This window comes from Phoca vitulina, unplaced genomic scaffold (assembly GCF_004348235.1).
Source record: "Phoca vitulina isolate PV1807 unplaced genomic scaffold, GSC_HSeal_1.0 scaffold6, whole genome shotgun sequence".
NCBI lineage: Eukaryota > Metazoa > Chordata > Mammalia > Carnivora > Phocidae > Phoca > Phoca vitulina.
In genome coordinates, this window is record NW_022589709.1 from 12,620,654 (window position 1) to 12,636,192 (window position 15,539).

Consider the following 15,539-nt stretch of genomic DNA (forward strand, 5'->3'; position numbering starts at 1 on the left):
CCTGAGATGCTGGCTTAGGTCTGAGTGCCAAGCCCTCTACATTTCTCAGCTCCTATAGCCATTAATACAAGCCCTATGGAATCTATGTGATGTTTTTCAGACCTAAGACTGGAGACCTTGGTTAAGCAAATTACTCACGGTCACACGGGTCACATACAAACCTGCCCCCAAACAGACTGATTCCAGAGCTCTTGCTTCTTAGCGGAATACTTATGAAGCAAGCATCAACAGAGACAAGCATTCATCAGCATCCATAATATTTCAGATCCAGACCATGGGTAGGTCCAGGAATTGCAGCATAATTAAAAAAAGAGGAAAGAAAAAGAAAGAAAGAAAGAAAGAAAGAAAGAAAGAAAGAAAGAAAGAAAGAAAGAAAGAAAAGAAAGAAAGAAAGAAAGAAAGAAAGAAAGAAAGAAAAGAAAGAGAAAGAAAGAAAGAAAGAAAGAAAAAGAAAGAAAGAAAGAAAGAAAGAATAGGTTAATGGTTAAGTGCTAGAGTCAAACAGACCTGAGTCTAGTTATTGGTTCTATATCCCTGGCCAATAATATAGCATCTTAGAGCCTCAGTTTTCTCATCAGTAAAATGGGTATGTGTGCCCTACTCCAGAGGGTTGCTGTGAGGTTTATATGAGATCATGTGTGTGAAGCACCTAGCACCATGCTGGCTTTGCTTTTGAGCTATTGCTCTAATCAATAATAGGTTTTTATATTGTGACAGCTTGGCCCAAGCAGAGGAAGTGAAGAGGGCTATGGGAACCCCCCTTAAAAGGATGGTGAACTCCTACTTTTGGGTGTTGCGGGCCAGTTGGAGGCCCATGATTCTGGACTTCTGTGCATGGCATCTATGGAATGAAGGAGGGTAGGAAGGGCCAAACACTAAGCCCTAGGTCAGGCCTCAGGGAAGTAACTGACTTTGCAGAAGGCATTTGGAGGTAAGGAACTGCCATGGTGGGTCTTATCTATTAAGAGAAAATGAGCCCACAAACATGGGATTCCTTCCCTTGTTCAGCACACTCTGGCCCATACAGCACAGGATGCTGGCCCCTCTGGGAGACTGGAGGGCTCAGCCAAGAGGATACACTGCACTGGGCTCCATTCCTCCAGGCCATCTTCCTGCCACATATCCAGGGCAAAAATGGTTAAAAACACATTCAGGAAACACAGACAAGCCAGCTGATCCTTAACTCAGTCGTGCCACCTTTTTATATTTAATTACATATTTTTATTTTCTCAAGAAATGCTGTCTGATTTTAAAATTTCTTCTAATTTTTTTCAAAATAGAATTTTGCTTTGCTTTCTTCTTCCCCCAAATCCATAACATACCTACCTCAAAGTATCACAGGACAGAACCGGAGGTGAAGCTGCTAGTCCACAGCCGGGGACAGGCTAAGTACTCAATTTAGCTAACAAGACCATCATTACTATTACTTTACAAAAGGCTTCCCCTGACACCCCTTGGAAGTCGTCCCGGGGGGAGGGGATTCATAGTATGCACTCCTAATTTTAGGGACCCAGAGGAGAGCCTGCTACATTAGCAAATACGGGGGTGGGGGGGGATGGTGAAACAACATGGGGAGAAGAATGGAACGAGAGGGAGACAGATGGTGCGTGTGTTGGGGGAAGGGATCAGAGATCCAGGAAAACTTATGTTCCCTGAATTGCAAGAATGTTTCCATTTAACCACTTCTTGCCTGACTCCTGATTCTACACAAAAGAGAAGTGGGGAGTTGTAAGATTTGGGGCCACCTGTACCAAGAACCTTAGACGCGAGGTGCGGAGTCAGGAGCGTTGGAAAGCAGGGGCGTAGCGGCTCTTGCTCCAGCCACCGAGGGCTCCAGTCGGTGTCCCGGACCCAGGTAAGGGGCGGTCTCCCTTTCCCCTCGCAGGGGCGGTGTAGGGGCGGCCGGCGGTTCGGACTGTCCCACGAGGGGGCGCGTCTCGGGTCCTAGGACCCGCCCTCGCAGCCCTGGGCGCGGGGAGGGGACCCGGGAACCCAGGCGCCCGGCGCTCCGCCTCCCGTTTCCGGGGCAGCGCGGTTACCTGCAGCACCCGAGCCGCACCTGGCGGAGGCAGAAGTCGCAAAGCGAGCGAGCGCAGAACGCCGCAGCGGAGAGGGGCGACGGCGCCGCGCCAAGGGGAGGAAGAGGGGGAGGCGGCGGTTGCAGGCGGCGGCGTGGAGGGCGCAGCGCGCCGCGCGGCGGAGGAGGGCAGGCGGCAGCTGCGCTCGGCTCGCTCTGCCCCGCCGGCCGGGAGCGTACCCGGACCCGCACCGCGCCGCTGCGGGCGCACATGGCAGCGTGAGAGGCCGGCGGCGGGAGCAGCCGGCGGCGCCGGGCCGGAGCCGCAGGGCCGCATGGACCGCGGCGCCACCCCGGCCGGCCCCCACTAGGGCCCCCAGTCCGCGGGCGCCACTCCCTCCCCCACCCCCGCCATCATGGTGCCTCGGCGGCCACCCGGGCTGGGTACGGCCGGCCGGAGCCGCTGAGCCGTGGGCCCCCGCGGCGGCCGGGAGCTGCATGGGGGAGCGCGGGCCGCGCTCGGGAAGATGCCCCGGCCAGAGCTGCCCCTGCCGGAGGGCTGGGAGGAGGCGCGCGACTTCGACGGCAAGGTCTATTACATAGATCACACGAACCGCACCACCAGCTGGATCGACCCGCGGGACAGGTAGGACCCCGGGGAGCCCCCACACCTCCCGTTCCCTCCTGCCCCAGGGGCCACCAGCCGGGACTGGGCCGGGGGTGCAAGGGAACTCTCTGAGCCTCTTGCGCTTTCTTCAGTTTGCTGCCCCCCCCCAAAATCCCCCGCCGTCTGGAGCGCTGCGGCTGCCAGGGTGGGCTGCTGGGAGGAGAGGACCGCCAGTGGGTTGGCCCAGGCAGTCCCACCGCCATCCCCGATGGAGGACTTAGGCCCCAGCCGGCACCTGCCCAGAGTTTTGACCTTAAGCTCTAGCCCCGCCCCCCCGCCCCCTTTAGGAAGAGGTCGGGCGGGGGCTGGGGAAGCAACCTAGCAGTGTGATTCTGGGGCTTCCCGGGGAGGCTTTCCCCAGCATGTGTGTGTGTGTGAGGGGGGGAGATGGGGAATCATCTGGTTTGGAGGGGGTAGTAGGGACCCAGGATTCAGTGGGAAACTGCTGGAGGAAGGACACTAGGCGGAGGGGAAGGCGGCCCGGAGTGTGGTTTTTGACAGGTTCCTGGGAGGCTCTGAGAAGAGCATAGGAGCAGCCAGGGGGCCTGGAGGCCGGGAGTGGGAAGGAAAGGAAGGGTGGGGGGGGGAGGGCTGATGGGGAAGACTGGTTCTCCAGGAATCTTACAGCAACTTGGAAGCTGTTAGGATATAGATGGAGGTGAGGGGCCTCCCGCAAAGCCCAGCCCATCACCTCGTTTTCCTCCCTTTCTTCCTCTGGGGGCCGGAGCTCCTCAGCCCTGCACCAGCGCGTCCTGACCTTGGACCTTGGTGGGCACCAAGCCGACTGTAGCACGGGATTTTTTTTTTTTTTTCTTTTGCCTGAGGCAGGTGGAGTCTGAGATGACTGGTGTGGCTCTTAGCTTCCAGACTTTTTTCCCGGTTTTGATGCCTTGGCATTTCTTTACACACACCATCCCCATGTATATCCCGGGGTGGGCTGGAGGGGAAGAGGACCACCCTCTGAGATTTCTTTGTTGTCCTTGTTGTCCTGATCTGTGGTCATAGTGTCTTAGGAATGTGGACTTTTCACCTGGTCAGTGCGACCTTGGGTATCAGGTGCCTGTAAAGCAATAGAGGTGAATTTTTTGGACCCTTCATCTTGTAGGGTTGGGATGGAGGTCCCAGAAGTCCAAGATGGGGTGTGTAGCAAGGTGAAGGTTTAAAAAAAGAGGCAGAAAGAAAACTTGAGTTGAGATTCCCAGTAGTTTCTGTGAGCACTTTAAGTTCATTCATTTAACATTTACTGGGCACTTGCTTTATTCTCATCATTCTTCCATGCTGGATGTCTCATTAATGTAATCTGGAAGAGAAATTAAAAAAAAAAATATCTACGCCTAATGTGGGGCTTGAACTCACCACCCCGATATCAAGATTCGCGTGCTGTACTGACTGAGGCAGCCAGGTGGCCTTGGAAGAGAAATTTTTAATGCTAGAGAAAACATCCCATGAGCAAGCTGCTTTAACCTCTGAGCCCCAGGTTCCCCGTTTGTCAGATTAATGGTTTGCTTGGAAGGGAAGGAGTAATAGAAGAACTCTAAAAGTTGGAAGGGACGTAGATGATCAGAGCCCAGCTCTTACTTTCAAACATAAGAGAAAATTTGAGGCCCAGAGGTGTGATTTGCTTGAATATCTTGATCTTTCCACCACTCACCATATGCCAGATTCTTTACAAGCTCTGAAGTTCTGACCTCCAAATCTGTCCTGACTCACTTTCTGTCCCCGCCCCACTCAGGGGCATCTGCCCCAGGGACGCTGTTGCCGCGTTGGTGAACGGGGCAGCCCCTTGTTCTCTTCTAGAACAGACGCAAGTTCAGTCTTCTATTTCCTGCCTGGTTTTGGTCCCTGCAGCTTACTGAGGCCACTGTGCTGTCAGCAGTTGGATGTTGGAGGACTGGGACAGCCCCACACCCAGCGCTGCTAACTCACCCGAGGTCATGAATCTAGGGACTTCTCTGGGGCTCTGAGAAAGCCTCTCAAACAACAGTAATTTTTTACCCCTGGACGAGGGCAAGTGGAAAACTGACTTGGCTAGAGCATTATTTTTCAAATTTTAGTATCATGTGAACCACCACCATGGTTTTGTGCTCAATGGACTAGCACTGTTGCTTACTTAATACTTGACTTTAAATCAACTCAGTTTGAAAATTTTTGAACCACTTTCACATATGGGAAACTAGTAATATCCGTTGTCATAAATAGAAAGAATCCTGTTTAGAAACAGTAGAGGGGGGAAAAAAACCCAATCCAGCACCATTATATTTTAGCTCTGTACTGTAGCTTGCCCATATCCCAGCAACAGGTATGCCCAGCCTTTATTTTTAGGCAGATTGGCAAGCATTGGAGAGGAATTAAAAACATAGTGGCATTTAACTGAGCCACTCACTTTCTTCACCTTGCAAGTCATTGGTTTTAATGCATCTTCGTACCTCCTGGTCATCCCACCCACACTGGGTGGGTGGGGGGCCCCGGAGTTTAGGGCCCTGAGGTGTTCCTAGCACAACCCTGGGGTCACTGTTATGGTGGGCTAACTGAAAATTTGGGGAAAGAGCTCTGGAATTTCCTGCACACCCCGTTCGGGATTTCTGTCTTATAATCTTACCTGTGTGGCCTCGGGTAAATCGCTTGACCTCTCTGAGGTACAAGTAAGTGCTTCATTGGTGTGAGAAGACAGTTGATGAGATGTTTGCAGGACCCTGTCAGGTCTCAGATGTGGTTTCAGACTCCTTGGCCTCGCCTTACCCCTCCTGACCCCATGGCAGAAGGGGAAGAGGGATTGTAACAAGGAAGAAGAAAAAAAAAATAAAGCGAAAAAGAGCCAGACATTTTTGGGGTGGTGGGGTGGGGGAGATAAATTCTGCCAAGGTAGTTATATCTCTGCAACTAATTAATGCTCTTAAACAAAAGAAAACGTAAAAAAAAATTCTTCTCCTTAAGCGTGTGTGTGTGTGTGTGTGTGTGTGTGTGTGTGTTTACATTTGTCTTGGCTTTTTCCTTACCTGAATCAAGGAGATGCCCACCCATTCCCTTGAATTGAAAAGAAGTAAGTCAAACGGTCCTTCAGTCAGAAAAGTGATTTCTTAGCCACGAAGAACAAAATAGCGTCTCGGGTTACCAACCCTGAAGAATGTCTTGGCACATTCCTCCCTCTGGGGCCGAGCTGTTTTGTGCGCTGTCCGGCCTGGAGGCTGCTGGGGGTAGGGAATCCGGTTTTCCGCTTCCCCTTTCACCAGCGGGCTGGAAGAGCAGCTAGGCAGCCGGCCTTGCCAACTCTCTCCTCTTCTCACCCAGGGCAAGACTGGGAGGCCGAAATTCCTGAGGACGGTTGTCCCAACAACCCGAGAGGGTCCAGTGGGCAGCGTGGGCCCTGCCTACTGGGCCAAAGGCTCCAACGGCCCGCAGGCTCCTCCTGAGACAAGGCTGGCCTGGAGAATCAGGTGCTCTGGCCTCCACAGCCCCTTGGAGCAGAATAACTCTGGGTGCTTCTGGGAGCTTCCAGCAAAGGGCCAGCATTCCTTGTGTATTTAACTTAGTGGTATGCGAAAACAAATACGCTGATTGTTCTCCAAGGAAGAACGGATTGTTTGAACTGGCCCTGCCAGAGAAGGTTCCTGAAGCCTAATTCCTGCTCATTCAGTGGTGTATGTTCAGACCTTCTTCCAGGAACCACCGGGAGCTCTGTGGGCACGGTTTCTGGGGCTATGTGATAAGTCCTGGAGGCCCACATGGCTAAGAGGCCATGTTGAGAGGACTCAGCAACTTCTCTCATGATTTGAGGAACATTTGCTAGTCCTGTTATTTCAGAAATAATTTATATTGTAGGAAGTTGGGTCTACAGTCAAAAGATCTGAACCTCCTTCTGGCCACAGATCCTTCTGAGAATCTGACAAAGGTTAAAGATGTTTCCTGAAGAAAAGTACAAATACAGTTTTTGGCACATAATTTCGGGGGCTCTTGGACGCCAGGTCCATACTCTTGCCATAGATTAATTTAGAAACTGCTCATCACTGCCTATATGCCCTCCTGTTCAGCGAGGTAGGAAGTAATGACTGAGCGTTTACTGTATTCAGGCAGTCTGCTGAGAGCTTTATATGGGTGATTTCCTTTAATCCCTCGGACAACCCTGGGAAATAGGTACAATGATCTATGAGGAACCTGAGGCTCAGGGGGGGCTGAGTTTGGTGAAAGCCAACTTTTTTGGAGGTGAGATGCGGATGCTGGGCGCACTGACGCCAGAACCCACACATCTGACTGCTGCACTGCACTGCTACCCCGCCTGGGCCCCGTTGCCTAGGGGATTTGGCCTTGGGGAATGGAGTGGGGACAAGCAGGATTTCACTTACCGGTAGCCATGCTGGTGTGGCCGGGCCATGGTTAACCTGAGAGCAAATGTGGACAGTGGAAAGAGGGTGAGCCTTGCTACCTGAGTGACCTTGGCAAGTTGCAAGCCTTGGCTTTTGTCTTTTCTACAATAGGGAGGTACACATAGTTGTCAAGAGCAGTTATGGACATTAAATAAACTGAGTCAGGTAGAGCAGTTAGCACAGAGCCTGATACCCAGGAGGCGCTTGGGAATGCCAGTTCTTTTCGCTTTTACTAGAACATGCCTACGGGACACTTAAATCAAATGGAGACTGAGTCTCTGCTCGGCTCTGTAGCAGTTTGTAGCTGGGATGGACTTTTCCGGTCGTGTAACCCATCCCTCTCATTTCACTGATGAAACTAAGACTCAGAGGCAAGTGACTTACTTACCTGCCCAAGGTCACACCTTGAATCATTAGGAAAGGTCTCCTTCCCACTTTCTTTAATGCAAACTTTTCCCTAAAAATCAGATCCAGTCTCTCCTCACCCACTGTAATAATTTGGGAATATTTTATGCTTGTGGCTGAGTTATTTTCCATAATCCTTTCTGACTGTGTAGACCAGCAGTTTTCTTTCATCTGTCCCAACCATTTGTGAGTCGTGTCCTAGGAATGCTATGGTACTGAACTTACTCTATGCTCCTCATTGGGCTGAGCCTTTTCTTTTGGGATTCATTTCATCCTTTTGCCAACCCTGTGAGGTAAGTACTGTTGTTATTATTTTTGTGTTCAGATAAGGATACTGAGACTTAGAAAGGTAAAGTAAGTTGCTCAAGGTCACCAGTAGGTGATGCACCCGAATCAGAGTCCAGGTAGTGGCAGTCTTGAGTCCACACTCAAGTTAACTGTAGCTGTTTCAGAGTGCCCTGTCAGTAAGGTGGCCTTGAAAGTTGCCATTTATTCCTGAGCTGAAGCAAATGTGCTGTGCATCTCAGGGAGATAATGTTGCTGAGGAAGCCTGATCAGAGGGGCCTGTGAGATCCTCAGTGTGGATTAGGAGGCTGTTGGGCAAAAACCCCACCTTCTGGGAGCAGCCAGCTAACCAGAGCTCTGGGAAAGCGAGAACAGAAACAGAGGCAAAGAAATTCTAAAGGATACAGTGTGTGTCGAGAGCTCAGAGTCGTTTCCAAGTCGCTTGGGTAAATGTTCCCAGTGGCCAGGGAATTAGTAGCCAAGGCAGCTACTCTCTGTCATCACCTCCCCGGCTTTTTGCCTAGCCAAACTGACCTGATTCTCCAATCCCCCGGGATCCCAGGTAGCTATGAAACACTGCTCTTTTGAAGAGAAGGGAATCAGGTTGCCTTAGTTACCGGGAGGGTTGGAACACCAAGCTCAGGTGCACATAAGGAGAGACAAGGCTCAAATAAGTGGGAGTTGGAAGGTGGCCGGCGTGTTGCTGCAGAGCTTCCTGGTTTGGAAGAAGCCTTGGTCAGGTTTTGGTGGCGTTTGCAGGGGTTGCCAAGTGAGGGGTAGTCGGCTGTCCATGCTGACTGTCAGGAGCTGTCTCGGGCCATGTCTGCCTCCCTCCAGGCGATGAGGACCTGCAGCCGCCAGCTCAGTCAGGGGCCCTGGACCAGAGAAATCTGCTTCTCTTGGGGAAATGGCTGGGGTGACATCTCCTGGGGTTTCCACTTGGACAGGGCCGATGGCCGTGTCTGGGCTGAGTGTGTGTGAAAAGTTCACACGCCCTGCGTCTCGCAGCATGGACAGGGCCAGCCGGCTGCAAACCCTCAGGCAGAACAGCGAGAGGCTCTGCTTGCTGCTGACAAGCTTCTCCGCTGCCTTGAATCCCTGTTTCAGAGTGAGATAAAAGAAGAGAAAACTCAGAAACTGGATACAGTGGTGTTTTGTTATTCAACCTTCAGCAGCAGGCCATTAAGCCTCCAGCTCCTGAGCAGAAAACCTCTTGCCAAAATAATGGGGGGAGATTGAGGCGGAGACAGGCGTTCGCTGTTGCTGTGTTGGGAGAACACAGAACATTTTCTAAAGATGCTGGACGGGGTGGAGGGGGCTAAAAATGGACAAGTGTGGTGGGTCACATTCTCCACCCCCCCTTAACCCCCCACAATTGCCTCTTCAATGCTTCTACCCATGACATCTCACCGTTGGGAAGAAATGGGATCTTTCAGTTTCAAATGTCTGCCAAAGAAAAAGGACCCAGGCTTAAGTTCTCCCTCAATGGTCAGCCAGAAAAAAAAAAAAAAAAAAATGAAGCTGCATCAAGATTAGGGACACCTTTGTTGCCTGTTTTCTTCCCCTGCTCCATTCATCACTCGTTGGCAGCCAGGACCCCAGGCCAGCGGCAGCTGCTGACTTTCCCCAGCCGGCTGCCTGCTGTTGCTGGGCCCAGTTCCGTGGCAGCCCCGCCGTCCCCCCCACCCCCGGTTCCGTGGCAGCCCCGCCGTCCCCTCCCCCCCCAGTTCCGTGGCAGCCCCGCCGTGCCCCCCCTCCCCGGTTCCATGGCAGCCCCGCCGTCCCCACGCCAGCTTTCTCCCCGCCCAGTGGCGGTTGCTTGTTTGATTGGTCAGTGGGGCAGCTCTTCCGATCCACTGACTGGTACCTGACTTGGAAGGATAAAGTATCAAGATACAGGCATCAGGTGGCTGCTAGGATGAGGTGACCTTGGGACAGCCTTCTGATCTTGCATCTGTTGTGGCTTTTCTTAGGTAGTTAGGGCTCTGTGAGCATTTCACTTTGTATTCCAGGAATTTCTTCCAAGCACATGGCTTGTCTTTGTACTGCTAACAAGGCGAACAATAACTGGTTTTAACGTTGGTGGTAGCGAAGATAATAATAGTTACATTTTATCATTTCTATCCAGTACCTGTCATATGCCAAGCACTGTTGCTCATTGTAGTTTTCTGGGATTTTGCAAATGGGGAAACTGAGGCTAATAAGAATGGGCAAGTGACAAGCTCAAGGTCAGACAGGTAGAAAGAGGCAGAGTTGGAATCTGAATCGAGGTCCATCTGATTTCAAAGCCTTACTCTTTGCACCGCTGCACTCTCAGTAAATTCGGAGAGAGGAAGGGCAGAGAGAGAGGGAAGAAGAGGGAAAAGGAACTTTTTGACTACAGAGGAATCAACAGAAACACACCTATCAGTGTATTGTTCACTGAGGAGAAAAATGATTGTGTGCTTCCAGCCAAACATCGGTCCCACGATACCGCACATTCCCTGCCATAGATAAGGTCTTCGTAAAGATCTTCACAGGGCACCAAATCAAGTTCTGGCTCTGTCTTTACATGTAGTAGGTGACCTCGAATAAATTTCTTCTCCTCAGAGTAGGACGTGCCTACCCCCGAGGATGAGATGACACCAGACACGGCAAGTCTTAGCCCAGTGCCAAGTGCACGTCAGGCTTTCTAATGGCAGCTCTTCCCGGTGAGGCGCATTTGCCCTCCTGGGCATCCGTAGAGGAACTCGAACGATCGTTCCTTCCTTGCCAACTCCAGTGTCTTCTGGTAAACCAGGGCTCATGTGAGCCACGTTGACATCAGAGCTTGCAAACCACCTCGGCAGCACTCATTAGATAAGTAAGTCAATAAATTCTTTTCCCCCCACCCCGGTCTTATCGGAGACAAGCCCTTCTTTGGAATTTCTGGAGTGAAATGACTTGCCAGAGAGCTGGCACCGGGGCTGTGCGTGAAGCAGGGGTAAGGAATCACAGTTGTCATGGCAGAACTGAAAAGGCTGCTGCAGAAACTGGAGGTATCTGGAATTCATCTGTAACTGCTTGATACCGCGTCTCTTCACTCCAGAAGTCCTCCCCCCCCCCCCCAACCTCTTGCTGATTTTCGCACGGCAGTGGTGCAGAAGGGCATTGGTATTTATCACGTCCCACCCAGTCAGGGGTTGGCCATTCATTCAGCAGGTATTTATTGAGTGCCTACTGGGCTTCAGGCTCCGGTGCCAGTGCTGAGGATCAGAGCAAAGTCCCTGTGGCAGCAGGGTGTACCCTTGGGTGAGGGAGAAGGGCAAACAGTTAAACAGATAAGTTGCATTACAACTGGGGGCTTGGTGTTCTCTGGAATTCTTTTACCCATCTTAGGAAGATGGAGGGACAGACCCATCTGCTGCACCTGTTGGCAGTTGTGGGGTGAACTTAGATTTGGAACTGGGAGACATTTGTGCCTTCAACAGGGTGTTGCCAGGAGCCTATCAGGATGAGCTGGGCACTGCGCTAGGAGCTGGGAATGCAAGGGTGAGGTGCAACAGTCAGTCTGCAACTTGTAATATTTACTACAAATTAGTGAGAGAGTCATCAAGCTATGCAAATACAGTTAGAAATGCCAGGCTATCTGGATCTTGGTTTTCCTTCCTCCTCTGTTTCATCTGGACTCATTTAATCATTCAAAAATATTTATTGAGTGCCTGTGAATGGCTAGGATGTCTGTAATATGCCAGGCATTATTCCAGCACTGGGGACTCGGTAGACCAACAGAAATCCTGTCCTCGTGGAGCTTATATTTTAGAGCAGAGGTTGTCAAACTTGCGGAAGCATCAGAGCCACCTGGAGGGCTTGTTAAATCCCATTCCCCAACTCCGACCTCCCTCCCCACCCCAGTTTGCCTCAGTAGGGCTGTTGTGGGGCCTGGAAATCTGCATGTCAACCGGTCCCCAGGTGTTGCTGCTGGTCTTTGCCCTGTACAGCCATTGGCAGTCGATTCATTGAGTCCTCCCAGTAGGCTGGGAGAGTACCATATTATTCCTGTTTCACAGACGGGGAAACCCAAGAAAGCAGGTGAGGTAACCTGGTCCTCCTTCTTACGCTAAGAGAGCGAGAGGAAGTGGTTTTGGGAGCAGGCACTGTTTCCCTGCATGGCTATGATTGCTATGAGCATACCATTGTCCTAGTTCTTTGGCTACCCTGAAGCCCAGTGGCGGCAAAATCTGGTATTTTCTCCTCTGTTGTGAAATAAAGCACAGGGAAGCAGGAAGTCAGGGGATTCTGGAAGCCAGAGGGACTTCTCTTTACATCAGAATGTCTAGAATCTAGGGGCGCCTGGGTGGCTCAGTCAGTTAAGTGTCTGCCTTTGGCTCAGGTCATGATCCCAGGGTCCTGGGATCGAGCCCCGAGTGGGGGCTCTCTGCTCAGCAGGGAACCTGCTTCTCCCTTTCTCTCTGCCTTGCCACTCTGCCTACTTGTGCTTGTTCTCTCTCTCTCTCTCTCTCTCTCTGTCAAATAAATAAATAAATAAATAAAATCTTAAAAAAAAAAAAAAAAAGAATGTATAGGATCTGTATATCCATACTCAGGAGAGGATCAGAGGAAACAGTTATATCTGTTTCTCAGTGGCACTGAGCCAGGACATCCATGCTGAGCTGTTCTGCCGAGAAAGGGTTGCTGGGCTCCTTCACCCTTGGGAACTTTCAGGGCCCCCTGCCCCCAGTCCGACTTCAGCCCTCGGGAGTGCAGGGGAGGTGTGTAGAAGAGGCAAGTCCCTCTCCTCGCTGAATCCTCACAAACCCTTGAGGGAGACATTGTCCATTGCTGGTCCCCTTGACCACAATTTGGATTTTATATCTCAGCCTTGTCACTGGCTAGTTCTGTGAGCTTGGTTAAGTTACTTAAATCCTCCTGAGCCTCAGTATCCTCACTGGCAATAAGAGAATGTTAGAACATACCTCATAGGGTTAGCCAAAACCGAATTAGAGGTGTGTCATTATATTCAAGTTCCACTCTCCAGATAGTTCTAAACGCAGGAATTAAGGCCTCCTCAGTACATTTTATTATTATTATTATTTTTAAATTTTATTTATTTGGGTGCTTGGGTGGCTCAGGTGGTTAAGCATCTGCCTTTATGGCTCAGACCATGATCTCCAGGTCCTGGGATCGAGCCCCACGTCAGGCTCCCAGCTTAGCAGGGAAGCTGTTTCTCCCTCTCCTCTGCAGCTCCCCCTTCTTGTGCTCTCTCATTCTCTCTGTCTCTGTCTCTCTCAAATGAATAAATAAATTTTATCTTATTTTTTTTTAAAGATTTTATTTATTCATTTGAGAGAGAGAGCACAAGTGGAGAGGAGGGGAAGAGGGAGAGGGAGAAAGCAGGCTCCCCACTGAGCAGGGAGCCAGATGTGGGGCTTGATCTTACGACTCTGAGATCACAACCTGAGCCGAAGGCAGATGCTTAATAAGCTGAGCCACCCAGGCGCCCCTCCTCAGTACATTTTATAGCTTTATCAATCATTATGTAATTACTGCTCAATTCATATATTTTGAGTACCAGATTTCTTGGACATAAACCACTTTCTTCCTGTTTTTCTGGGAAAACTGATCATACTTCAGAGGTAAACATCTTTCCAGTAAACAATGACTTTTGCTAGACAAGACTACTGAAAGGTATCTTAACAGTTCAAGGAGTTTCTAAACCAGCCTGAGTGCTTTATTTCCATCGCTGACATAAAACAAACATTGACCAGCTGCAGTGGAGACCGTGGGTATTTCTCCAGCTTCCTTACTGGTCACCCAGCCCAAGTTCTCAAAATGTGGTCCCAGACTAGCACATCAGCTTCTTCTGGGAACTTGTTAGAAACACAGATTCTCGGGGTGCCTGGGTGACTCAGTTGGTTAAGCGGCTGCCTTCGGCTCAGGTCATGATCCCGGGGTCCTGGGATTGAGCCCCACATCCGACTCCCTGCTCAGCAGGGAGCCTGCTTCTCCCTCTCCTCTGCAGCTCCCCCTGCTTGTGCTCTCTCTCTCTCTTGAATAAAGAAAGAAAATCCTAAAAAGAGAAAGAAAAGAAAGGCAGATTCTCACATCCCAACTACTAAATCCAAAACTTGACTCTCCTGCCCCTCAAGTCTCAGAACCACTGGCCAAATGTTTGCAGCCAGAATGACCTAAGATATTTTGTTAGTGATTGCAGGCAAAAACTGACCAGATTTAAAGAACCTTCTGAGCACAGGTAGGGGCAGCCAGTGGAAATGGTCTTCATTGGCTTATGACCATTTTAGTATCATCCCCAGACTTTTAGTGTGCAAGCTGGACCTTCACACTTCCTTCAGCAGACCCCACCATTGCTTGACATCTTCTTTACATTGAGGTTCATCTCACACACGACGGTTAGAAAGGCCTTCCCCTGTGCCTTGCCTGGGCCCCATGGCACCTTACACTGTAGTAGAACAGCATGACCACCCGTGTGTTCTGCATTCATGGTTATTAGGTAGCCCAGTGGCTGGCAGGCAGTAGGAGTGCAGAGTCAGGAAATGAATGTCCCCAGTTGGGAGTTTTAGATTCTGTTTCTGGCCCTTCTTCGGAGTAACAAGTCACTTGCCTTCCCTGATGCCTAGTCTCCATTGCTCTACCATGGGGGAATAATAACCTTTGATCTCCTTTCCACAACGGAGGATAGGAGGTTGTGTTTGGAGCTGGGGGACAAAAGGATCAGTCAATGGTTCTCAAGTTCAGTTGCATATTAGTCTCACAGGAAGGGAGTGCAAAAAGTACCCATGTCTGGCCCACTCCCAGACATTCTGGTTTAATTGGACTGGGGTATGGCCTGGGCACGGGATTTCCAGGGTAGAGCCCAGATTGGAGAACCGCGACTATAGGTCAAATGGTTTTATAAACAGGTTTCAGTGAGATTATATGAAAGTACCCCCTAGAAGTTTTTAAAACTAAAGATTTGTACAGTTCTATATAGAATAATTGAGATGATTTAGGAAATACTTAAAAAGTAGTTGTGGGAGGGGAGAAGTAGATCTTTGGCGGATGTCAGTCACCTTGCTGTACCTGTCTTGTGATTTCTTTCCTGGCGTGTTAAGGTTCAGAGAGATTTAGGCTCATCTTTACTTTAATGTGAAAATCTTTAAATTCCTATTGTAGCAGTAATGGTTTTGGACAAATTGGTCTAAGCTGCTGTGGAGTTGCAGGCCCAGGGGTTGGGCCTCCAGCACATCTTCTGTCTGACCTCAGCAGAACCCCGTCTGGATTTCATGCACACATCTGTGTCCTTGAGACTCCAAGAGAGTGGGGCATGCAGACATTGTCACCATATAGATCATAGCCTGTGGGTAAGAACTAATAATAGCTAACATTTATTAAGACCTTAGACTGTGCCAGGATCTGGGCTGTGGGCTTTTAATGCATTATCCAATTTAATTCTCATAGCAGCCCAATGAGGTAAGAATGATACCGTCTCCATTCTGCTGATGGGGAAAGTGATGCATAGGGGTTTGAAACCTTGCCCACGATTGTAAGCTAATAAGTGGCAGAACTGGGATTCAAATTCAGTCTGCCTGCCCCCAAAATGCATGTTCTTCACCATCGTGTAGATCAGGCAAGGCGGTCAGGGAGAGCAACACTGACTTATTCCTGGTAATTCAGACCAGAGCCTCTTTCACTATGCTGATTTCTGCAGTGGCAACTTCTTCCAGTTGCTCGGGATCTGTTTGGAGAGGCCAGACTTTTGTGTTTGCTCTACTCCTGTTTTAGCAGATGTCCCTCTTCAGGAAGCAGGGTGAGTGAGCTATTTTTTTGAGTAGAGTTGGTTTTTCAA

At 50.2% G+C, this 15,539-nt stretch overlaps 1 protein-coding gene across 5 annotated transcripts in view; it reads left to right on the forward strand.

Moving 5' to 3' along the window:
- The first annotated feature begins 2,365 nt into the window (after positions 1 to 2,365).
- WWC1 (WW and C2 domain containing 1) overlaps positions 2,366 to 15,539 on the forward strand; it is a 145,628-nt gene continuing 132,454 nt past the window's right edge. For 3 of the 5 annotated variants that reach the window (XM_032403677.1, XM_032403679.1, XM_032403681.1), the window contains exon 1: positions 2,366 to 2,663. In XM_032403677.1, coding sequence (XP_032259568.1) covers positions 2,545 to 2,663 — 119 coding nt within the window. In that variant the 5' untranslated portion in view covers positions 2,366 to 2,544. The remainder of the gene's footprint in view (positions 2,664 to 15,539) is intronic. The other 2 variants (XM_032403678.1, XM_032403680.1) reach the window with 1 other exon arrangement.